This window comes from Salvelinus fontinalis, chromosome 31, assembly GCF_029448725.1.
Source record: "Salvelinus fontinalis isolate EN_2023a chromosome 31, ASM2944872v1, whole genome shotgun sequence".
Classification (NCBI taxonomy): Eukaryota; Metazoa; Chordata; class Actinopteri; order Salmoniformes; family Salmonidae; genus Salvelinus; species Salvelinus fontinalis.
In genome coordinates, this window is record NC_074695.1 from 27,746,435 (window position 1) to 27,772,388 (window position 25,954).

The window sequence follows — 25,954 nt, forward strand, 5'->3', positions numbered from 1 at the left end:
GACCAACTGGCAAGTGTCTTCACTGACATTTTCAACCTGTCACTGACGAGTCTGTAATACCAACATGTTTCAAGCAGACCACCATAGTCCCTGTGCCCAAGAACACTAAGGTATCCTGCCTAAATGACTACCAACCCGTAGCACTCACGTCTGTAGCCATAAAGTGCTTTGGAAAGCTGGTCATGGCTCACATCAACACCATTATACCAGAAACCCTAGACCCACTCCAATTTGCATACCACCCCAACAGATCCACAGATGATGCTATCCCTATTGCACTCAACACTGCCCTTTCCCACCTGGACAAAAGGAACACCTACGTGAGAATGCTAATCATTGACTACAGCTCAGCATTCAACACAATAGTGCCCTCAAAGCTCATCACTAAGCTAAGGATCCTGGGACTGAACACCTCCCTCTGCAACTGGATCCTGGACTTCCTGATGGGCCAGCCCCAGGTGGTTAGGGTAGGCAACAACAAATCTGACACGCTGATCCTCAACACGGGGGCCCCTCAGGGGTGCGTGCTCAGTCCCCTCTTGTACTCCCTCTTCACCCATGACTGCGTGGCCAAGCATGACTCCAACACCATCATTAAGTTTGCCCGAAAACACAACAGTGGTAGGCCTGATCACCGACAACGATGAGACAGCCTATAGGGAGGAGGTCAGAGACCTGGCAGTGTGGTGCCAGGATAACATCCTATTGCTCAACGTCAGCAAGACAATGGAGATGATCATGGACTACAGGAAAAGGAGGACCGTGCACGCCCCCATTCACATCGACGGGGCTGCAGTGGAGCAGGTTGAGAGCATCAAGTTCCTTGGTGTCCACATCACCAACAAACTAACATGGTCCAAACACACCAAGACAGTCATGAAGAGGGCACGACAATGCCTATTTCCCCATCAGGAGACTGAAAAGATTTGGCATGGTTCCTCAGATCCTCAAAAAAGTTCAACATCTGCACCATCAAGAGCATCCTGACTGGTTGCATCACCGTCTGGTAAGGGCAACTGCTCGGCCTCCGACCGCAAGGCACTACAGAGGGTAGTGTGTATGGCCCAGTACATCACCGGGGCCAAGTCATAGACTCACCCTAGTCATAGACTGCTCTCTCTGCTACCGCACGGCAAGCGGTACCAGAGCACCAAGTCTAGGTCCAAAAGGCTTCTTAACAGCTTCTACCCCCAAGCCATAAGACTCCTGAACAGCTAACCCGGACTTTTTGCATTGACACCCGCCCCACCCCCATTTTTACGCTGCTGCTACTCACTGTTTATTATCTATGCATTGTCACTTTACCTCTATCTACATGCACATTGACTCTGTACCGGTAACCCCTGTATATAGCCTCGATACTGTTATTTTATTGTTGCCCTTTAATTATTCTTTATTGTTTTTTATTTGTAATTTCTTTTTTTTCAGTAAATACTTTCTTTACACTTATTTTTCTTAAACTGCATTGTTGGTTAAGGGCTTGTAAGCATAAGCATATAAGGCCTACACCGGTTGTATTCGTATGTGACAAATAACATTAGATTTAATTTACTATATAACCATGACTTCAAAGAGAAACACTATGCGAGATGCTTTCATTAAAGTCAAACTTTATGTGGAATTTGTCATTACAAATAAAACATGGCAGTTACATGGTAGTTACAAGTTCAGTACCACTGTTGGAGTACTGTTCTTCCCTGAAGCCTCTTCTATCCTCTTCACCCTCTCTTCGCCCTGAGCGGAAAAGGTAAACAAAAGTTCTGACACTTAACTCAGAGGTCAGAGGTCAGCATTATGGGAGTGTTGTGTATTGAGTTATGGCCTGGCTCCTGGGTGGGGAATGCTGGAGGAGAAGGCCCCTGTGTGGGGAGAAATGGGGGAGAAGAGGGCCACTGGGTGGGGAGAGATGGAGGAGAAGAGGGCCACTGGGTGGGGAGAGATGGAGGAGAGGAGGGCCACTGGGTGGGGAGAGATGGAGGAGAGGAGGGCCACTGGGTGGGGAGAGACGGAGGAGAGGAGGGCCACTGGGTGGGGAGAGATGGAGGAGAGGAGGGCCACTGGGTGGGGAGAGATGGAGGAGAGGAGGGCCACTGGGTGGGGAGAGATGGAGGAGAGGAGGGCCACTGGGTGGGAGAGATGGAGGAGAGGAGGGCCACTGGGTGGGGAGAGATGGAGGAGAGGAGGGCCACTGGGTGGGGAGAGATGGAGGAGAGGAGAGCCACTGGGTGGGGAGAGATGGAGGAGAGGAGGGCCACTGGGTGGGGAGAGATGGAGGAGAGGAGGGCCACTGGGTGGGGAGAGATGGAGGAGAGGAGGGCCACTGGGTGGGGAGAGATGGAGGAGAGGAGGGCCACTGGGTGGGGAGAGATGAAGAAGAGGAGGGCCACTGGGTGGGGAGAGATGGAGAAGAATAGAGGAAGGCCCCTGGGTGGCTAACCCTAAGGTACTGTAAAAACAGAACAAGCAAAGGCCAGCTTTGAGAGTTTCTGCTACGTTTACTGCGTCCTGAGCGGCTACAGTATAATTCAGTGGTTTAAGTTAAACTGCACATGAGCACACACAAATATGCAGATAATTACATATTTCTGACATCCTTACATCTGCCTGCTCTCTTCTCTCTCTGTCTGCTCTCTTCTGCCTGCTGCCCTCTGTCTGCTCTCTTCTGCCTGCTGCCCTCTGTCTGCTCTCTTCTGCCTGCTGCCCTCTGTCTGCTCTCTTCTGCCTGCTGCCCTCTGTCTGCTCTCTTCTGCCTGCTGCCCTCTGCCTGCTCTCTTCTCTCTCTGCCTGCTCTCTTCTCTCTCTGCCTGCTCCTCTCTCTCTCTGCCTGCTCCTCTCTCTCACTGCCTGCTCCTCTCTCTCTCTGCCTGCTCCTCTCTCTCTCTGCCTGCTCCTCTCTCTCTCTGCCTGCTCCTCTCTCTCTCTGCCTGCTCCTCTCTCTCTCTGCCTGCTCCTCTCTCTCTCTGCCTGCTCCTCTCTCTCTCTAACTGCTCCTCTCTCTCTCTAACTGCTCCTCTCTCTCTCTAACTGCTTCTCTCTCTCTCTCTCCCGCTCTCTCTCGCCCGCTCTCTCTCTCTCGCGCCCGCTCTCTCTCTCTCTCGCGCCCGCTCTCTCTCTCTCTCGCGCCCGCTCTCTCTCTCTCTCGCGCCCGCTCTCTCTCTCTCTCGCGCCCGCTCTCTCTCTCTCTCGCGCCCGCTCTCTCTCTCTCTCTCTCTCTCTCGCGCCCGCTCTCTCTCTCTCGCGCCCGCTCTCTCTCTCTCTCTCGCCCGCTCTCTCTCTCTCTCTCTCTCGCGCCCGCTCTCTCTCTCTCGCGCCCGCTCTCTCTCTCGCGCCCGCTCTCTCTCTCGCGCCCGCTCTCTCTCTCGCGCCCGCTCTCTCTCTCGCGCCCGCTCTCTCGCTCGCGCCCCGCTCTCTCTCTCGCGCCCGCTCTCTCTCTCGCGCCCGCTCTCTCTCTCGCGCCCGCTCTCTTCTCTCTCTGCCTGCTCCTCTCTCTCTCTGCCTGCTCCTCTCTCTCTCTGCCTGCTCCTCTCTCTCTCTGCCTGCTCCTCTCTCTCTCTGCCTGCTCCTCTCTCTCTCTGCCTGCTCCTCTCTCTCTCTGCCTGCTCCTCTCTCTCTCTGCCTGCTCCTCTCTCTCTCTGCCTGCTCCTCTCTCTCTCTAACTGCTCCTCTCTCTCTCTAACTGCTTCTCTCTCTCTCTCTCCCGCTCTCTCTCGCCCGCTCTCTCTCTCTCGCGCCCGCTCTCTCTCTCTCTCGCGCCCGCTCTCTCTCTCTCTCGCGCCCGCTCTCTCTCTCTCTCGCGCCCGCTCTCTCTCTCTCTCGCGCCCGCTCTCTCTCTCTCTCTCTCGCGCCCGCTCTCTCTCTCTCTCTCTCGCGCCCGCTCTCTCTCTCGCTCTCTCTCTCTCGCGCCCGCTCTCTCTCTCTCGCGCCCGCTCTCTCTCTCTCTCTCGCCCGCTCTCTCTCTCGCTCTCTCTCTCTCGCGCCCGCTCTCTCTCTCTCGCGCCCGCTCTCTCTCTCTCTCTCGCCCGCTCTCTCTCTCTCTCTCGCGCCCGCTCTCTCTCTCTCGCGCCCGCTCTCTCTCTCGCGCCCGCTCTCTCTCTCGCGCCCGCTCTCTCTCTCGCGCCCGCTCTCTCTCTCGCGCCCGCTCTCTCTCTCGCGCCCGCTCTCTCTCTCGCGCCCGCTCTCTCTCTCGCGCCCGCTCTCTCTCTCTCGCGCCCGCTCTCTCTCTCTCGCGCCCGCCCGCTCTCTCGCTCTCTCTCGCGCCCGCCCGCTCTCTCGCTCTCTCTCGCGCCCGCCCGCTCTCTCGCCCGCTCTCTCTCTCTCTCGCCCGCTCTCTCTCTCTCTCGCCCGCTCTCTCTCTCTCGTGCGCCCGATCTCTCTCTCTCGTGCGCCCGATCTCTCTCTCTCGTGCGCCCGATCTCTCTCTCTCGTGCGCCCGATCTCTCTCTCTCGTGCGCCCGATCTCTCTCTCTCGTGCGCCCGATCTCTCTCTCTCGTGCGCCCGATCTCTCTCTCTCGTGCGCCCGATCTCTCTCTCTCGTGCGCCCGATCTCTCTCTCTCGTGCGCCCGATCTCTCTCTCGTGCGCCCGATCTCTCTCTCTCGCGCCCGATCTCTCTCTCTCTCTCGCCCGCTCTCTCTCTCCTGCCCGCTCTCTCTCTCACGCCCGCTCTCTCTCTCCTCCTGCCCGCTCTCTTTCTCACGCCCGCTCTCTCTCTCACGTCTCTCTCCCGCTCTCTCGCCCGCTCTCTCTAAATAACGGTCATCTTCACCTCCACGGTCTACTACCACCACCACTAAACGGTCTACTACCACCACCACTAAACTGCTATCATTACCATTACCACCCATACCACTACTATTTGGAATGATAAACAACAATAATAGTAATAACAATAACAGTAATAATAAGTAAGTTACTGCTTACTATGCAGATGTTATTATTCAGTGTCCCTCAGGCTAAGGCAGGCAAATACGTATTTGACTGCAAGAGCAGCCATTGCTCCTTCGCCCATGAGTGTTTTTAATTTTTCCTCTGGGAAAAGTTCAAGTTTGGAATCTCTATCGCTCTCGCTCGCCCTCCATCTCTCGCGCCCGCTCTCTCTCTCGCTCGCTCGCCCGCCCTCTCTCTCTCTCTCTCTCTCTCGCCCGCTCTCTCTCTCTCTCGCCCGCTCTCTCTCTCCTCTCGCGCCCGCTCTCTCTCTCTCTCGCGCCCGCTCTCTCTCTCTCTCTCGCGCCCGCTCTCTCTCTCTCTCGCGCCCGCTCTCTCTCTCTCGCGCCCGCTCTCTCTCTCTCGCGCCCGCTCTCTCTCTCTCGCCCTCTCTCTCTCGCGCCCGCCCGCTCTCTCGCCCGCTCTCTCTCTCTCGCGCTCTCTCTCTCTCGCCCTCTCTCTCTCGCGCCCGCCCGCTCTCTCGCCCGCCCGCTCTCTCGCCCGCTCTCTCTCTCTCGCGCCCGCCCGCTCTCTCGCCCGCCCTCTCGCCCGCTCTCTCTCTCTCGCCCGCCCTCTCTCTCTCTCTCTCGCCCGCTCTCTCGCCCGCTCTCTCTCTCGCCCGCCCTCTCTCTCTCTCGCCCGCTCTCTCTCTCTCTCGCCCGCTCTCTCTCTCTCTCGCCCGCTCTCTCTCTCTCTCGCCCGCTCTCTCTCTCTCTCGCCCGCTCTCTCTCTCTCTCGCCCGCTCTCTCTCTCTCTCGCCCGCTCTCTCTGTCTCTCGCCCGCTCTCTCTCTCTCGCCCGCTCTCTCTCTCTCTCGCCCGCCCGCTCTCTCTCTCGCCCGCCCGCGCTCTCTCGCGCCCGCCCGCTCTCTCTCTCTCTCGCGCCCGCCCGCTCTCTCTCTCTCTCTCTCTCGCGCCCGCCCGCTCTCTCTCTCTCGCGCCCGCCCGCTCTCTCTCTCTCGCGCCCGCCCGCTCTCTCTCTCTCGCGCCCGCCCGCTCTCTCTCTCTCGCGCCCGCCCGCTCTCTCTCTCGCGCCCGCCCGCCCGCTCTCTCTCTCTCTCTCTCTCTCTCGCCCGCTCTCTCTCTCTCCCGCCCGCTCTCTCTCTCTCTCTCACGCCCGCTCTCTCTCTCTCGCGCCCGCCCGCCCGCTCTCTCCCGCCCGCTCTCTCTCTCTCTCACTCTCTCTCCCGCTCTCTCTCTCTCTCTCTCCCGCTCTCTCTGTCTCGCTCTCTCTCTCTCCCGCTCTCTCTCTCTCTCTCTCTCTCTCCCGCTCTCTCTCTCTCTCTCCCTCTCTTGCTCTCTCTCTCCCTCTCTTGCTCTCTCTCTCTCTCCCTCTCGCGCCCGCTCTCTCTCTCTCTCTCGCGCCCGCTCTCTCTCTCTCTCTCGCGCCCGCTCTCTCTCTCTCTCTCGCGCCCGCTCTTCTCTCTCGCGCCCGCTCTCTCTCTCGCGCCCGCTCTCTCTCTCGCGCCCGCTCTCTCTCTCTCTCTCTCTCTCTCTCGCCCGATCTCTCTCTCTCTCCCGCCCTCTCTCTCGCCCGCTCTCTCTCTCGCCCGCTCTCTCTCTCGCCCGCTCTCTCCCCCTCTCCCTCTCCCTCTCCCTCTCCCTCTCCCTCTCGCGCCCGATCTCTCTCTCTCTCGCGCCCGATCTCTCTCTCTCGCGCGCCCGATCTCTCTCTCTCTCGCGCCCGATCTCTCTCTCTCTCGCGCCCGATCTCTCTCTCTCTCGCGCCCGATCTCTCTCTCGCTTTCAAATTTGGAATCTCGCTCGCTCTGCCCGCCCGCTCGCTCTGCCCGCCCGCTCTGCCCGCCCGCTCGCTCTGCCCGCCCGCTCGCTCTGCCCGCCCGCTCGCTCTGCCCGCTCGCTCTGCCCGCCCGCTCGCTCTGCCCGCTCGCTCTGCCCGCTCGCTCTGCCCGCTCGCTCTGCCCGCTCGCTTTGCCCGCTCGCTCTGCCATCCATCTCTCGCGCCCGCTCTCTCTCTCTCACGCCCGCCCGCTCTCTCTCTCTCTCCCGCTCTCTCTCTCGCGCCCGCCCGCTCTCTCTCTCTCTCTCTCTCGCGCCCGCCCGCTCTCTCTCTCTCTCTCTCTCGCGCCCGCCCGCTCTCTCTCTCTCTCTCTCTCGCGCCCGCCCGCTCTCTCTCTCTCTCTCTCTCTCGCGCCCGCCCGCTCTCTCTCTCTCTCTCTCTCTCTCTCTCGCGCCCGCCCGCTCTCTCTCTCTCTCTCTCTCTCTCTCTCTCGCGCCCCCCCCGCTCTCTCTCTCTCTCTCTCTCTCTCTCTCGCGCCCGCGCCCGCTCTCTCTCTCTCTCTCTCTCTCTCTCGCGCCCCGCCCTCTCTCTCTCTCTCTCTCTCTCTCTCGCGCCCGCCCTCTCTCTCTCTCTCTCTCTCTCTCTCTCTCTCTCTCTCTCTCTCTCTCTCTCTCTCTCTCTCTCTCTCTCTCTCTCTCTCTCTCTCTCTCTCTCTCTCTCTCTCTCTCTCTCTCTCTCTCTCTCTCTCTCTCTCTCTCTCTCTCTCTCTCTCTCTCTCTCTCTCTCTCTCTCTCTCTCTCTCTCTCTCTCTCTCTCTCTCTCTCTCTCTCTCTCTCTCTCTCTCTCTCTCTCTCTCTCTCTCTCTCTCTCTCTCTCTCTCTCTCTCTCTCTCTCTCTCTCTCTCTCTCTCTCTCTCTCTCTCTCTCTCTCTCCCGCCCGCCCGCCCGCCCGCCCGCCCGCCCGCTCGCTCGCTCAGTCGCTCGCTCTGCTCGCTCTTCCCGCTCGCTCTGCCCGCTCACTGGCTCTGCCCGCTCACTGGCTCTGCCCGCTCACTGGCTCTGCCCGCTCACTGGCTCTGCCCGCTCACTGGCTCTGCCCGCTCACTGGCTCTGCCCGCTCACTCGCTCTGCCCGCTCACTCGCTCTGCCCGCTCACTCGCTCTGCCCGCTCACTCGCTCTGCCCGCTCACTGGCTCTGCCCGCTCACTGGCTCTGCCCGCTCACTGGCTCTGCCCGCTCACTGGCTCTGCCCGCTCACTCGCTCTGCCCGCTCACTCGCTCTGCCCGCTCACTCGCTCTGCCCGCTCACTCGCTCTGCCCGCTCACTCGCTCTGCCCGCTCACTCGCTCTGCCCGCTCACTCGCTCTGCCTGCTCTGCCCGCTCACTCGCTCTGCCTGCTCTGCCCGCTCACTCGCTCTGCCCGCTCACTCGCTCTGCCCGCTCACTCGCTCTGCCCGCTCACTCGCTCTGCCCGCTCACTCGCTCTGCCCGCTCACTCGCTCTGCCCGCTCACTCGCTCTGTCCGCTCACTCGCTCTGTCCGCTCACTCGCTCTGTCCGCTCACTCTCTCCTGCCCGCTCACTCTCTCCTGCTCATCTTTTTTTTTATACCAAGTTTGAGTCCCTCTGCAGTTATCAAGTTTTTTTTCTCTCCCTCGTTATCTATCTCCCCCCCTTTCTTCTCTCCAACTCTGAGACTTTAAACTTTAATAACTGTTCTGGGAAAACCTTTGAAGGGAACACACCTCATGAATATGCAGTCACACTTTTCTGACTGAATGAACAAAAACAAGAGGATGTTAACATTCTTGGTAACGCACACACATACTGAATACATAACTGCAAACCCGCAGTCGCTATCAGAGACCAGAAACGTATCAATCTCTAAATCCAGTAAACAAGCCTCCCATCTAGAAGTAGATATATTTTCTTGGTTCCTGGCATTTAAAGTTTAAAGTTAGGCCAGGAAGGCCATGTTATAGACTAGTGGTGCTCTGTGAACAGCCATGTTCTAGTAAAGCAAAGGGGATTTTGTCTATCGAAGACATTGCAGTATCAAGCATAAACTTTAAGCAAGAGAAAAAAAGAGAAGGGGTGATGTGGAGGATAGAGACAGGTGAGACTATGATTCCCTGCTTGTTGTTATAGCAACAGCCTCACACGAACTGATCTGACCTGACTACCAGAGAACGGTAGAGAGGAGAGCCACAGTGCATCCTGGGAAAGCAGCTCTCCATGGCCTTTGCTCTTTTCGCGTGGTCTGCATTACACAGGCCAGACGCCGGAGACTAAAGGGGATCACATACCTGCCTGGCAACAACAGGCAATCTGATCCTACACCAGTACAAGTCACCCACGGTCATGGGTCTTTGAGTCTGACTGCCACCGCACAAACCATTGACAGCCAATAGACCAGTGCCCAGACCGCCACTACCTGAGTACAGAGACAGAGCTCCTGGTGCAGAGCTGGAAGTTTAACTTTATAGCATGTCCAACTGGCCTCAGAGGGAAATGCTATAGGCATATGCTGCCACAACTAAAGCAAATTCTGGACAACTTAAATAGGACAAGTCACCAGGGTAAACCCTGACTAATTGATTTGACACAGCAGAATTTACAGGCCTGCGTTAGCTCAGGGATCCAGACTCACATTTAACGTTCAACAACGTTCCAGAGATCACAAGGTCTGGCCCTATAAGGATAATGAAACTCTAACTATATCAAATGACTTCATGGATATAAGGCACCGCGAACCATCAATCCATCCGACTTCAGTAGTGTCGTACATACAGTAGGAATAAGACAGGAATAAAAGTCTCCGGCTCCCTGACTAAGTATAAAAGAGTTAAGTTCAAGCTTTTTCTCTCAAGACAGCAGCGACGGCGTGGAGGGAAGGAGGGAGTCAGCTGACCCTGGTTTCAACCAGAAACTTGATCTTTACTGCAGCTCCCTGCAAAACAATCTTGCTATTGTGATCACTCTACATTTTCCTCCTCTCCTGGTATGTTAAGGAAAAGTAATACTATATGTTTATTAGGTTCCCATCCTCTTCACTAGGTGGTTTTACAAGCAACAGATACCTCGTCCAGGCAAAGACCAAACCACAGACACGTACTTGGTTCCAGTCTCTGAACAGGGTGGCATGATCCAAATCTAAATGACTAGGAAAGATATTGAACTGATGCTGAGCTTCATGCTATGGAATGATACATGACTATTACCTGGGCACATAACCCACCACGGAAACATGATCTTCCCTCTACAAAACCCCATTGTGGCAGTAGAATCACACCAGGAGGAGCTGAGTAACTACCACAACAAGGCACTGACTGACCACAGACTAGTTTTAATAACCTCGTTGACTTCACTTCGTAAAGGGGGATTGTTGGGTTTCATCGGAGCAGCATTAACAGCTACAGGAGAATGAGAGGCAGAGCGTTCTGATGAATAGGGACAGATTAGAGGGTTGTAAAAGCTACCGGTCATTTACCAAAGTTAACGAAATCTTCAGTCATTTTGGTAATTCAAGAAAATCTATGGCAATCTGTTGTAATTTTGGTAATTTATACTTGAATAACTTTTTTAAAAATGCATTAATATATAGTATTCATATTGTCCATGAGTTTCTAGTAGATAAACCATATGGTTCAATAGAATATAGCCTAATTAATGAAAAAAGTATCTTAACAACAATTTTAATTAACTATGCAACTCTTCCAACTATTGCCTTTTTTCACAACTGCCACCAGTTTGACGCCAAAAAACATTGAAAACAAATACATATTGACATAGTCAAATAAATACACCATATTAAACCCCAATGGTATTCACTAAGTTGGAGGATAATGATTAACAGTTTTGTCATATTTTTTTTTAATCATCTTATTTAATTATTTCAAATACTGTATTTTACATGTGAGACGGTCACACAGAAGGCCAGACATTATTAGACACCTGTGATAATCAGAAGTACCAAAAGGGTTACTAGATGTCTTGTGATAGATGACATCAAATCCTTGAAAGATACCAAAATGATGGTAGTATACTGGTCAACTAATACACCCTCGTTTTTCAACCCTAGACAGATTAGAGGGACACAAAAGAGAAGGGCCGTGTCAGTTGGCCCGGACGGACACATGAAATGGGACACTGCAGCTTCGGACATGACCTCACTCTGTTTTTCCAGGAAGATGGCCTCTTTTGCATGGATGGAACATATGCCTGGCACAGCAAGAGCTAGGGCTATCACTCAGATCTAATGCACAGTCAGACTTTAGCTCTCAGTGCTAACTATTCCACACACACATTAGCCTTTCTAAAAGTACAAAATAAACAGATCCTGTACATGTTTTACTTCTTCTTATGTACTGTGTTTACTTTGTTATTCTGGTAGTACTTTGTGGTGTCAGAACATAAGAACATAGGATCCCCTAGCCAACCCTACTGTAGTCTTGTGGTGTGAGAACTTAGGATCCCCTAGCCAACCCTACTGAAGTCTTGGTGTGAGAACATAGGATCCCCTAGCCAATCCTACTGTAGTCTTGTGGTATGAGAACATAGGATCCCCTAGCCAACCCTACTGTGGTCTTGTGGTGTGAGAACATAGGATCCCCTAGCCAACCCTACTGTAGTCTTGTGGTGTGAGAACATAGGATCCCCTAGCCAACCCTACGTTAGTCTTGTGGTGTGAGAACATAGGATCCCCTAGCCAACCCTACTGTAGTCTTGTGGTGTGAGAACATAGGATCCCCTAGCCAACCCTACTGTAGTCTTGGTGTGAGAACATAGGATCCCCTAGCCAACCCTACTGTGGTCTTGTGGTGTGAGAACATAGGATCCCCTAGCCAACCCTACTGTAGTCTTGGTGTGAGAACATAGGATCCCCTAGACAACCCTACTGTAGTCTTGTGGTGTGAGAACATAGGATCCCCTAGCCAACCCTACTGTAGTCTTGGTGTGAGAACATAGGATCCCCTAGCCAACCCTACTGTAGTCTTGTGGTATGAGAACATAGGATCCCCTAGCCAACCCTACTGTAGTCTTGTGGTGTGAGAACATAGGATCCCCTAGCCAACCCTACTGTAGTCTTGTGGTGTGAGAACATAGGATCCCCTAGCCAACCCTACTGTAGTCTTGTGGTGTGAGAACATAGGATCCCCTAGCCAACCCTACTGTAGTCTTGTGGTGTGAGAACATAGGATCCCCTAGCCAACCCTACTGTAGTCTTGTGGTGTGAGAACATAGGATCCCCTAGCCAACCCTACTGTAGTCTTGGTGTGAGAACATAGGATCCCCTAGCCAACCCTACTGTAGTCTTGTGGTATGAGAACATAGGATCCCCTAGCCAACCCTACTGTAGTCTTGTGGTGTGAGAACATAGGATCCCCTAGCCAACCCTACTGTAGTCTTGTGGTGTGAGAACATAGGATCCCCTAGCCAATCCTACTGTAGTCTTGTGGTGTGAGAACATAGGATCCCCTAGCCAACCCTACTGTAGTCTTGTGGTGTGAGAACATAGGATCCCCTAGACAACCCTACTGTAGTCTTGTGGTGTGCTTGCATGCTCTGGCTTCTGTGTTGCTCTAAAAGTAAATATATCTAGAGAATCATGCTAGTGACAAATCATGAAGAAAAAAAAACATGTTCATTAGCAGTATATACCAGAACAATGTTTCTTCTGAATATTCCCATATTTGTCAGTGCATAGATAGGCTAGGTCTGACAGTTTCAGAAAACTGCATTACTTTTGAGACCTGCTCAAACAACCTTGAATAGTTGGTTGGGGATGACTAATTTGCAAACAGATGTAGCCTATCTAAACTTATGGCTCACTCTGGAGGAAAATTCTATAATATTCGTAAGTCTACTATTCTGAAAACAGTGAGGTGACATGTGGCAATGAGTTGTTACATATTTGTTAGTGCACGGTTCAACTGACAAGTTTAGGGGGGCTACCTGACACTCTTGAAAAAAAGCTGTCCCGTCGGTCTTTGTCTACGGTAGGTCCCGACGCCGTGATTCCATCTGCAGACGGGGGAGATAAAGTTTATTACTCACAACCACCAGCAATGAATTATCCATGCCCCCTATATGATAGCTAACTTAATAGCTAAAGTGTAGGCTGTTTAAAACAAAGAACCTAACAATTGTAAGACATTTTCCCGAGAAATGTGTAACAATTCAGCAATGGAATGCATTCTCTCACTCTGAAAAGAAACTGCTGCCCTGAACATCTGTGTACAGAGGGCAGCGTTTAAAAGACATCCCACCAGGATACGATGGTTGTAGCCCCTTTGAAATTGACTTATGTTTCGAAATGTAGCCTAGCTGCCTATTTCTAGAATGACAGACCTAACTGCACGTACCAATAATAGGCTACATTCTGTCAGTTAGATTCATCGGGTAGGTAGGTTAGCCTACTGCTGCAATACTGTATAACACAGAACAATTATCTGATATCCACAAGTTATGCACATGAAAGAAAATGTATTACCTTGTAAGAATGTCACAACAACGCAACAGGTTCTAAATCCACATTATAAATATTCCTCCAAAAAGCCAATGTCTGTTACTCGTCCTGTGAAGCCTACTTGTGAAATGACTGTCTAGTAACATACAGGGAAAGAGACCAGTGGCCAAGGATGAGATTCGTCCGTAGGCTACAAGTGAGGGAGAAATAATTAGTTATCGCAAGCAACTTGGTATGTCCAGCCCCTGAAGAAGACGAAAATAGACATCTAAGCGGGTAGCACCAAAAATAGCGTCACACGACTTCTCTCTACCATTATTTCCGCATATGAGCTTTCTATTGGTACACTATGTAGCCAATCCGAACCACTACTTATCAGTGTCTGAAACTTTGTTCACAGTTTGTTGTCAGATGGCTTCTACAGCTCCACCTGCTGAAATAGCAACAGCTGTTTATTGCAACATAATAACTGTTACAATAGTACAATAGTACTTGCACTTTCTGGACAACACTACTATAAACATGTTACAACTTGTGTAATAACGCATATCCACTCTAACAAAATGTTTCTCAAAGTAGCATTTTCATGTATGGTTAAAGCGTAATTTGTACATTTATGACCACATTCAAGTAAACTGCACAGTATGATAAAGAGTGTTAACAAGTGCTCAAGTAGTCATTGGCTCATGTAGCAGGCAGCATAGCAGGGAAATATGAAACTCTGAGAAAAGACTCAAGTGAAAACGTCATGTTTGTCAGCTTTATCTGGACATCTTTAATTTCACAGATGAATTCTACAAAATGTCTTAATGAGTGCATAGCCTTCTAGGAAACGGTGCTCCTTGACCAACACCGTTCTCCTCCTGTTATGAGTCACATCACAGATTCATGTTTCTTGGAAGAGGAAGGAATAGTTACCAAGGGATTTCTGTGTATTTCTCAGACAAGGTAACCCATACGCGTCCCTTTATCTGTCACATGATGCACAGGCCTCCCACTGCCTATTCCTGTGACCCTGATGCTTTGTATAACAGTAATGATATAAACCGTGAAGTTTAGATTAAAACAATCGAATGACAGAGTTGTCTGCATCGTTTGTAGAGAAGCATAGAATACAATGTGAGGGTTTGAGAAGGGAGTTGAGAATCACCTGCATGGGCAGTGTGTGTTTTGAGGACAGGAAATGACAAAGTGCTCAATGAGATGAAAGAGTTTCGTTAATCTTTCAAAGGTTTTCCCGGCTTGAGCACTGCTTTAATTTCCACTCAGCATCTGTGAACCAGTTTCCAAGCCCAACAGTAAAACAAACTGTTCATGCACACCAAAAACGAAACCTAGCCCATACTCACCTTTAAATGCATAAGCTCAGGGGGAGCCCAGCACCCTTAACAGAAATCCTCCCAAAGTGTGGGTGTTTATGAATGTGTGTGGTTTGTCTTGTCAATAACACAATCTCCCAATCTGAATCACATCCGGTATGAGCTGAAAATAACGAGACAACAGCCTGTGTGACAGTGAAACGGCACAGCAGTCTAGCAGCCCACAGCAAGGTACACACACACCAGTGTAGGCTCCTCATAGGAGGAAGGGGAGAACCATCCGTCTCAGTGAATTTCATAAAGATAAAAATAGTGAAACATTAAAGTTAGGGTTAGATTAAAATATAATACATATCACGTCACCAAATAATTAATTCAAAACACACTGTTTTGCAATGAAGGTCTACAGTAGCCTCAACAGCACTCTGTAGGGTAGCACCATGGTGTAGCCGGAGGACAGCTAGCTTCAGTCCTCCTCTGGATACATTGACTTCAATACAAAACCTAGGAGGCTCATGGTTCTCACCCCCTTCCATAGACTTACAATGTCATTGTGACAACATCCAGAGGATGTCCTCCAACCTATCAGAGCTGTTGCAGCATGAACTGACATGTTATCCAAACAATCAAGGGATCAGAGAATGAATCTAGTACTGAAAGCACAAGTTACAGCTAGCTTAGCACTGCAGTGCATAAAATGTAGTGTAGTTGACTGCTAAACAGCTTGCTGGACACTGTACTGCATGATTGTAGCGGGTTTACTAACGCGTTAGTTCTACTAGCTATGTTGACTAGGACGTTAGCTAATATGGTGATGACAATGTAGGCTGTGAGTAGCAGTTAGCGGTGCAAGCGAAGGGAAAAGGTTAGAGGAGGAGAGCGCGTAGATGCGAGAAGGAGTTATACAATAAGCAAAGTGATCATGCTGTTTATATGTGGCTGCTATGAAAGTGAACTGTGTTTGCGGGTGATCAGGGATGTATTCAATCTGCCATTCCTGTAAAAAAAGAAAAAATCTTAAACAGAAGCAAATGTGGATAAACATACCTGAATTTGTCCAATAGCAACTCTCGTTTGCAATTGTTGGACTAATGATTATGTAACAGTATAACTTTAGTACGTCCCCTCGCCCCGACCCGGGCGCGAACCAGGGACCCTCTGCACACATCAACAACGGTCGCCCACGAAGCATCGTTACCCATCGCTCCACAAAGGCCGCGGCTATTGCAGAGCAAGGGGCAACACTACTTCTAGGTTTCAGAGCAAGTGACGTAACTGATTGAAACGCTATTAGCGCGTACCTGCTAACTAGCTAGCCATTTCACATCCGTTACACTCACCCCCCTTTCAACCTCCTCCTTTTTCCGCAGCAACCAGTGATCCGGGTCAACAGCATCAATGTAACAGTATAACTTTAAACCGTCCCCTCGCCCCGACACGGGCGCGAACCAGGGACCTTCTGCACACATCAACAACGGTCGCCCACGAAGCATCGTTACCCATCGCTCCACAAAGGCCACGGCTCTTGCAGAGCAAGGGGCAACACTACTTCTAGGTTTCAGAGCAAGTGACGTAACTGATTGAAACGCTATTAGCGCGTTCCCGCTAACTAGCTAGCCATTTCACATCCGTTACAATTACACCTGTAGATCAGCTAGATGCAGGCAAGAGTGTACAAGGCGTTATTGAATGTCACGGTCTGTCACCTTAATTACTAAGAATGTTCATGACCTGTGCACCTACATTGTAAACCATCATTTGTTGGCTAGGTTGTAGCAACCTCATGGTGGGTATAGGGAAAAATCAAATATCATGTAGTAGCCTAAACCAGGGCTCTCCAGCCCTGCAGCCGTTCTGTAGGTTTTTGCTCCAACCCCAATCTAGCAAACCTGATTCTAATAATTAGCTGGTTGATAAGGTGAACCACGGCGTATGTAACACCCAAATGGAAAAGACAGCAGTGGCCAATCTGTTTCTCTAGACTGATGCTAAACTGTTTTATTTTCCCCAGATGAAGCAGTGCCTAATTTTGATAACAATCTTTGAAAGCCAATGCAACACACTCTTTAGATTTCCAAGAATATAATTGAATCAAATTGATACAAAATGTCCAAACAGAAGCTAGACTCAGAGAGAGCACGGTGAAAACATGTTGAAATGTATTTTTTGTAAGATTCTTAGCAGTGTTCAGATGCCAGTTAATTTGAGAGGAAGAGGCCTCTATGTTAGTTCTATATGTACAGGATGTGGTCAGCTGTGTTCTATATGTGCGTAGTTAACTACCACCTGCACAATAACACAAACTGACAAGGATTCACTCTCTCATACACAGTTTTAAATGTCAGATCACTACGCAAAATAAGTCAAAGCTTCCAAAAAGATGCAAGATGAGTACTCTCAAATCCCAAACCAAGTTCCACGGCAAGATCGTGGGCTTCCTCTAAGTTACATTAGAATAGGCAAGATGTACTTTTCTGTATATTTCAAGTCATTTAACTAGAAACAGATATTATTTTAGGCCTTTCACGATCAGACCTCTGCCCCAGACCTCTGCCCCAACCTCTGCCCCAGATCACAAGGTGGTCCAGAGAGGATGGAGGCAGACAGGGATGGAGGGAGGAGGAAGCCAGGATGAAGGCAGCCATTGTCTGGGTACCAGGCGGGCTCAGCTGGGCTCCTGGGACACCAAGCTCCATGCTGTGGCACCATGCGGCACACGGGTTAGAGTAAACACTGAGCCCAGCCTCTAGCCTAAACCTTCAGTACTGGTTATTGTCTCTGAGCAGGCAGGCAGACACACACACACACACTCTAAATCATCAATGAAATACAAGGTCAAATTTAGATTCAGCTAACTTTATCCGTTTAATTAGATAGTCTTAGTCAGCCCTACGTCTCAGAATGGCAGTAACAGCGCAGTCAACTGTTAGCCTATGTCTTTTTGCTGAAATGTAGTTCCTGATCATGACATGTCTGATGTGTTAATTTAAGTCAAAGTCAATCATGTGAGTCGAAAGGGATAGAAACCATGCTAAAACTGAACAACTGAACTGAACTGCACTGGGATCAGTGGCACTGGGATCTAAAATATATAAGGTTCTATCTGCAAAAAGATGATTCTGAGAACTGGCTTCAAAGTTCCGAACCCTCATTGGTTTGAATGGTTTCAGCAATTTGAATTGAGGTATTTAGAGAAATATATAGGTAGAGAACATTGAACAGAACAAGGCTACGTCAATAATTACATGTTGACAAAAATGCAGATAGAACCTTAACCTCCCGACATACACTACCGGCCCAAAGTTTCAGAACACCTACTCATTCAAGGGTTTTTCTTTATTTTTACTATTTTCTACATAGTAGAATAATAGTGAAGACATCAACACTATGACACAACACATATGAAATCATGTAGTAACCAAAAAAGTGTTAAATCAAAATATATTTTATATTTGAGATTCTTCAAATAGCCACCCTTTGCCTTGATGAAAGCTTTGTATTATCTGTGGATCTGTTGGGGCAGTATGCAAATTGGAGTGGGTCTAGGGTTTCTGGGATAATGGTGTTGCTGTGAGCCATGACCAACCTTTCAAAGCACTTCATGGCTACAGATGTGAGTGCTACGGGTCGGTAGTCATTTAGGCAGGTTACCTTAGCGTTCTTGGGCACAGGCACTATGGTGGTCTGCTTAAAACATGTTGGTATTACACTCGGACAGGGAGAGGTTGAAAATGTTAGTGAAGACACTTGCCAGTTGGTCAGCGCATGCTCTCAGTATACGTCCTGGTAAACTGTCTGGCCCTGCGGCTTTGAGAATGTTGACCTGTTTAAAGGTCTTACTCACATCGGCTGCGGAGACCATGATCACACAGTCTCCCGGAACAGCTGGTGCTCTCATGCATATTTCAGTGCCATTTGCCTCGAAGCGAGCATAGAAGTAGTTTAGCTTGTCTGGTAGGCTCGTGTCACTGGGCAGCTCTCGGCTGTGCTTCCCTTTTGTAATCTGTAATGGTTTGCAAGCCCTGCCACATCCGACGAGCGTCAGAACCGGTGTAGTCTGATTCAATCTTAGTCCTGTATTGAAGCTTTGCCTGTTTGATGATTTGTCAGAGGACATAGCGGGATTTCTTATAAACTTGCGGTTTAGAGTCCTGCTCCTTGAAAGCGGCAGCTCTAGCCTTTAGCTCAGTGTGGATGTTGCCTGTAATCCATGGCTTCTGGTTGGGGTACGTACAGTCGCTGTGGGGATGACTTCATTGATGCACTTATTGATGAAGTCAATGACTGATGTGGTGTACTCCTCAATGCCATCGGAGGAATCCCGGAACATATTCCAGTCTGTGCTAGGAAAACAGTCATGTAGCTTAGCATCTGCTTCATCTGACCACTTTTTTATTGATCTAGTTAATTTTAGCTTGTAAGCAGGAATCAGGAAGATATAATTATGGTCAGATTTGCCAAATGGAGGGCGAGTGAGAGCTTTGTATGTGTCTCTGTGTGTGGAGTAAAGGTAGTCTAGAGTTATTTACAAAAATACATAGCCGGCCACCCCTTGTCTCACCAGACGCCGCTGTTCTATCCTGCCGGTACAGCGTATAACCAGCCAGCTGTATGTTGATAGTGTCGTCGTTCAGCCACAACTCCGTGAAGCATAAGATATTACAGTTTTGAATGTCCCGTTGGTTGTTTAATCTTGCGCGTAAGTCATCTATTTTATTCTCCAAAGTTTGCACGTTTGCTAGCAGAATGGAAGGAAGTGGGGGTTTATTCGATCACCTAGGAATTCTCAGAAGGCAGCCCGCCCTTTGGCTGGCCCCTTTTTCTCTGCCTCCTCTTCACGCAAATCACGAGGATCTGGGCTCGTTCTCAAGAAAGCAGTATATCGTTCACGTCGGGCTCCTTAAAGGAAAAAAGGATTCTGCCAGTCTGTGGTGAGTAATCGCAGTCCTGATGTCCAGAAGTTATTTTCGGTCATAAGAGACGGTAGCGGCAACATTATGTACAAAACAAGTTTTAAAAAATCAGTTACAAAAAACCCAAATAAACAAACAAAAAAACAATTGGTTGGGGACACGTAAAACCTCTGCCTTCTTCTTCAGCGCCATTATCACTTGAGAGCCAGTTTTATCATAGCGCTTGATGGTTTTTGCGACTGCACTTGAAGAAACTTTTTTCCCGCATTGACTGACCTTCATGTCTTAAAGTAATGATGGACTGTTGTTTCTCTTTGCTTATTTGAGCTGGTAGGCTCGTGTCACTGGGCAGCTCTCGGCTGTGCTTCCCTTTGTGTTCTAAAACTTTTGATCGGTAGTGTACCTTCATACACATATAGTATACAGAAGTGTATGTCAGCCTTCAGTCAGTCAGTCAGGCACACACAACACAAGCACAGTGTGTCTTTGTCATTGTGACCTTTAGTGAAACCTCTTGGCCCTTGAATGCCAGCCAGCCTGCAAACCCGGTCATATGAAACAACTATATCCGATTACATCTCTCTCCGCCTGCCCTGGCCTCAATGCATCTACTCTACACTCTTGTCTCCAACACACAGAAACACACGCACACACTCATTCACAAACAGGGACTTTTAGTTTTTCTGATGTCTAGTACAATGTCTGATCAAGATGACCAGCGAAGGGGTAGCACAGCTATAAAGCCATCCATTTAGGGAGTTTAATCCGATTCGATGTGGCATTCAGCTACCGGGAGTGCAGAGGTTGCCAACAGTGGTGGTTGTTGTGTAGTGTAAAATGTCAGGCAGACAGCCTGCAGCTTACCACAACTCATGTAACACCCTGCCTCTCAACTGATCTTTACACACACAACTTAACATTCTGTTGTATAAATGATGCCTTGTAGCCCTACTCCATCACCACTGAACAAATGATCAAGAACAGAGATATCCACACCAATTCAGCGTCTAAGTGTATATGGTTTAAAAAATACAAATGTTGTTTTCTCACTATCTAAATATAGACATGGTTATGAATGGGTTTCTTCCTGAATAGAGCTTTTTAGAATTAAAATTTGTGAATTTATCTATATTTCTATATTTGTGTGAAATATGTTTTCCTGCCGTGAATCACTTCTGTTCTGTGCTTCAAAGAGAACCACTTCTGTTCTGTGCTTCAAAGAGAACCACTTCTGTTCTGTGCTTCAAAGAGAACCACTTCTGTTCTGTGCTTAAAAGAGAATCACTTCTGTTCTGTGCTTAAAAGAGAATCACTTCTGTTCTGTGCTTAAAAGAGAATCACTTCTGTTCTGTGCTTAAAAGAGAACCACTTCTGTTCTGTGCTTAAAAGAGAATCACTTCTGTTCTGTGCTTAAAAGAGAATCACTTCTGTTCTGTGCTTAAAAGAGAACCACTTCTGTTCTGTGCTTAAAAGAGAATCACTTCTGTTCTGTGCTTAAAAGAGAATCACTTCTGTTCTGTGCTTAAAAGAGAATCACTTCTGTTCTGTGCTTAAAAGAGAATCACTTCTGTTCTGTGCTTAAAAGAGAACCACTTCTGTTCTGTGCTTAAAAGAGAATCACTTCTGTTCTGTGCTTAAAAGAGAACCACTTCTGTTCTGTGCTTCAAAGAGAACCACTTCTGTTCTGTGCTTCAAAGAGAACCACTTCTGTTCTGTGCTTAAAAGAGAATCACTTCTGTTCTGTGCTTAAAAGAGAATCACTTCTGTTCTGTGCTTAAAAGAGAATCACTTCTGTTCTGTGCTTAAAAGAGAACCACTTCTGTTCTGCGCTTAACAGAGAACCGAGGCACAAAGTCCTCCTAAAGCAGCAAGTTGGTAATTACGAGCATTTTAATTCAATATAGAAACAGATGTAACTACATGAGTTCTGTAGACCAGCTGTTAAGAGACTTTCCACTGAATCAAACTTCATGAGGCTGTTTAGATCAAGGCACTGTTGGGCTTTATGTTAGCTACATGTGTGGACAGTATGCATTTGTCTGCTTGTGAAAATTCAGTACTGTGCATTTACTTGAGTGTATTTAAATTAGATGATTTTAAATCTGTTGAATATGACTCATAGTTCACCAATATGAAACACAATAGTGTGAATAGTATCAGTAGTGTAGTGACTATATGCAGAAAACCTCCTGGTAAATATCCTAGAACAGAAACACTAGCCCGTGGGAAAGTGAAACAGAGAAATATACACTTACGAAACATTAAGGACACCTTCCTAATATTGAGTTGCACCTGGTCAGTCAAGTCAAGGAAATAGTAGATATCCTTAATGTTTTGTACACTCAGTGTATGTCAATTGATAGGCTTCTACTTTGTTACTGCAGTGTGAGAGAAAAAAAGTAAAAGATGGAAAGGGAGAGGAGGGAGTAGTGTGTCTGCTGTGAGGTCCCAGTGGCCAGCATGGTCCTTCCCTTTAAGAAGCCAACAGGAATGTGATGAATATTGGATAAGGAGTTGTGGAAGCAGCCATACAGTTATAACCAGCCATACAGTTATAACCAGCCATACAGTTATAACACTAAGAGTATTTTGAGAGCGAGAGAGCGAGCGAGAGAGAAGGGACTTTTATACAGGACAGTTTTTTTGAGAATGAGATCAGTGGAAGTTTAGAGAAGGGTGGAGTCGCATGTCTGTGTGTGCATGCGTGTACTGTGTGTGTGTTTGAAAGAGGTTGACAGAAATTGGATAACAGGGTGTGCTAGCTTTGTAAAAGCAGGGAGCAGCAGTGAGGGAGGGTGTGGTCTGGGTTTACAGTACAGGATTGTGAGTCATTCCACATCTACACCAAGCCAATATTCCAATGCTGCTGCAAGACTAAAGCACATGCTGTACAACAGTAAGGCCTGGCAAATAATTTCAACTCTCTGACAAGCACTCAGCACCTTGGTGGAAATCCCATGTTCCAAGTTTTAAATGAGAAAAGTGCTCAGTCGGTTAGGAATAGGCCATTTCTGGGGGTCTTCTTTGGTTTTATGATAAAACAAATATAATGCTTTCCTCTTAACCCTGTGTGTGGTTCTGCACAATATGGTAAAACTACTGTGCACACTGTTTGTAGTAAAACGATGCACTCTGTTCTCTGTTATATGGCTACATGAAGAAACAGTCGAACCGGAACCTGTTCGGTAAAATCCTGTCACTGAGGCAAAGTTCCATCAGGTTTATTTACAGTAGTATCCCTTCATCTTACAGTACAGAAACCAAAACATCCCTGTACACATACATTACTGGAGTGGACACCAATTAGGAGCATGATGGTGAGCATACTGTATGTCAGTTGGCCCTTGCTTATCCGTCACACGTACATCATCTACTTCATACACAGATACTTCATACACACAAATTTACAGGGACACGCATAACACATTTCCCATGTTTTTTTAGTGTCCATTCATTCACTAAGTGGTGGGCGGGTGTGTGAGAGCGAGCGTCTGAAACATACGGCTGTGTCAGAGGTCCAACTGGAACGTCTTGGTTACAGCAGCTCATCCTCGACATTATCAGCAGCTCTGTTCACACTCAGTACCCCACCAGGCTCATAGAGGCACTTTCCAAAACCAAAGGAAACAGCCCACGCGGTGGTCTCTCTAGAATAGTTATTAACCTCAACTGTTGTCATGAAAAAAAAAGTTACGCAAAGTAAATCTCCTACTCAAATGGAACTTGACACTGATTTCATGCATTTTTTTGTAGACAATATGTTGACAATATCAATACGGTACGAGAGAACAAAATAGCCCAGGGGGAATCCCAGAGGGGCACCACAATATCTGTAATGACATTCAGAATGAGATTTCATATCTCAACACACCATTCTCAACAATAACAAGACAAAGGAGGTGGGTGTTGGAAACGGAGATCCAAAAACAGCCTGTCACTCTCTCTCCTGCTGACTTTCCTTTGTCTCTCTTTGCATCGGTTACTTGTATGATTCCAAGGAAACTGTTGCCTATCTAGTCCTTGTATGTGATAACTGTATGTACCTAGAATTATATAAAATGTCACACGAGTACTAAGTTAAAATACTTTCTGATTGTAACAATCAACACTTATCAGGCCTGAACTTCAGCATCTGTAGTTACACTCTATCACCAGAGGAGGGCAGGCAGTAAGGTAGGAAATCACTCCAGTTTTATCTGTCTGCTCTGGACCATCTGCTGCCCTGTAGCTTCATCTTCTCCATGACCCCTCTAACTCCACCTCATTACTCTCAACCCTGGCCTCACAACCCCTTCATCTGAATCACCTCTTCACTTAAAGACTTCATGTGGACTCCACAGGGATAAGAACATCTCTGGAATACCAAACACAACAAAACAACAGGTAGGCTATAATTTCCCAACTTCCATATTGATTCACAAGGCACAAATCAGGCCTACCATTGTCTATTGTCCAACATCAAATACACCAAACAAGTTTGCCATAGATACACAACCCTTGGATGGCAACGTGCAAACTTTGTGTCGCTCCATGTGTTTTGAGACGTGAGTGACATTTTACACCAGACCAATACCCACCCTGCCCCCTGCCTTCACTCTCAGCTTTGACTCCAAGCTCCAACACAGCCCTCCGTGCTTGGGAATAGAGGGGAGAGAGAACCATATCCTGACAGGATATCCTGCTCTGAACTCCTGCTCCTGGGCTCCATGTGACCCCTTAACCCTTCCTGACCTACAGCTATAGACACAGCTCAGACCCAGCACACACAGCCATTGTGCACCCTCCACACCACTATGCTACCTCCAGTCTGAATGAGGTGTTACTCAGTAGGGCATTAAATCACAGCCACTCTGATCAAAATAATTGTGTGTGGGTGTGTGTGCATGCGTATGATGTGTGTTGCGAGCTGTTCACATGCGGAGAGTGGAAGGAGGTTCCCAGTGGACGCAGCACAGGGTTGCCCAGAGACTGGAGTGGAAATCAACACTTCCTGCCAGGACAGGAAGGGCTACTGCTGTTGCCCCTTATCACTGACTACACAGGCTGCCCTGCCAGCAGGGAGGAAGAGGGCTGGGGAGAGAGATGGATGAGTGACAGACAGCAACAGTCAGATTGAGGGAGAAGACAAAGGCTACATGGATAGAAAGTTAGATAAATTGATAGGATCAGAGTGGAATGTAAGGGATGTGGACAGGGAATGATAGGCTACTCTAATGATAGGCTACTCTAATGATAGGCTACTCTAATGATAGGCTACTCTAATGATAGGCTACTCTAATGATAGGCTACTCTAATGATAGGCTACTCTAATGATAGGCTACTCTAAAGTGAGGTGCACGCCACATTATCAGCATGATTAAGGTACCGGTTACGGTCGGTGACAAAAATACACAAGTCTAACAACTAAGATTAGATAGAAAGCATTCTTTGAGATTGTCTGTTTGTACAGTATATGAACGTAAAACAAATCTGCATGCGGTTCATTGTGGAGAGTGATCGATTTTGAGTTTGTAGTGACAAGGTGGTTAAATACTGTATGTATTGCCATAACAAACCCCTGGTGTTATTATGATAACATGCAGGACACCGTCAGCGGCTACACATCGACTTCCCCCAGCCTACGCTCAGTCAAGTTAACTCTGCTACCCCTCCAACAGTTGTGTATGCAAAGGGTAACAGAGTGTTTGGGAGCAGGGTGAGGAAGATCTCAGCACTCAGCACTTGGGATTGTCCCAGATGAACACAAGCCACTCCCTCCCTTTCAAAAAAGCCCATGGCAGAGGCCAGAGCACCCTCCTCTCCGGTTCCTAAGCACATGTAAACTAAGGGGATTAAGTCAACATCAACAGAATAACCAAAAACAAATTCTTTCTGCCTTTAGCAGGTCCTCTCTTTGACCATTTTTCTGCCCTCTTAAAGTTAACACTCCACAAATGCGGGCTGACTCACTAAAGTGTGGGTGGGTCTGTTTCCAATTTTCTCACCCCTCTGCCCCAAAAAGAAAACGTTCTTCCAAAAACAACAAAACAAGCAACAAAAAAAGCCACACTTAAATGTTCCACACTATTAAAGACACAGGCCAAACTAAAGCAGCTCCATCTTGTGGCTCCGCAAATGCTTCTCATTGTTTTCCTTCCTTTCTTTGAGGGAGCGTGGGAGCACACTCAGAGCAGAGGAGAAACCTGTGCTGAAAACCACAGGAGGAAGCCGGTAACATGAGCAGGGGGATGCATAATGAGCCGGGGGAGAAGAGAGAAGCCAGGGAAAGGGCGAGAATGATAGAGTGAGAGAGCACTTTTACTGGGTACAAAGTTAATATCTAAAGCCAGACTTAAAAAACTAAAGTTTACATAGAACATAAAGTTATTACACCAGTGACTTGTTATATTAACAGCCAGTTCTCACACACAAAATAAGGCATTTCAACATAGAGACTTTGTCCTTCCACAATCGTGGGGGAAAAAAGTTATATCTAGAACCTTAAAGGGTTCTTCGGCTGTCCCCATAGGAGAACCCTTTGAAGAACCTTTTTTGGTTGCAGGTAGAACCCTTTTGTGTTCCATATAGAATCCTTTCCACAGAGGGTTCTACA

General features: G+C 48.4%; 1 protein-coding gene across 6 annotated transcripts in view; it reads right to left on the minus strand.

The window, feature by feature from the left end:
- The window catches only part of LOC129829967 (histone deacetylase 7-like), a 103,751-nt gene that overhangs the window by 49,805 nt on the left and 27,992 nt on the right, over positions 1–25,954 (minus strand). For 4 of the 6 annotated variants that reach the window (XM_055892030.1, XM_055892031.1, XM_055892032.1 and 1 more), the window contains one exon: positions 12,617–12,685. The exons of 1 other annotated variant lie outside the window; for it this stretch is intronic. In XM_055892030.1, coding sequence (XP_055748005.1) covers positions 12,617–12,685 — 69 coding nt within the window. Of the gene's footprint in view, positions 1–12,616; positions 12,686–13,154; positions 14,616–25,954 lie in introns of those variants that run through there. One more of the 6 variants, XM_055892034.1, reaches the window with a different exon arrangement.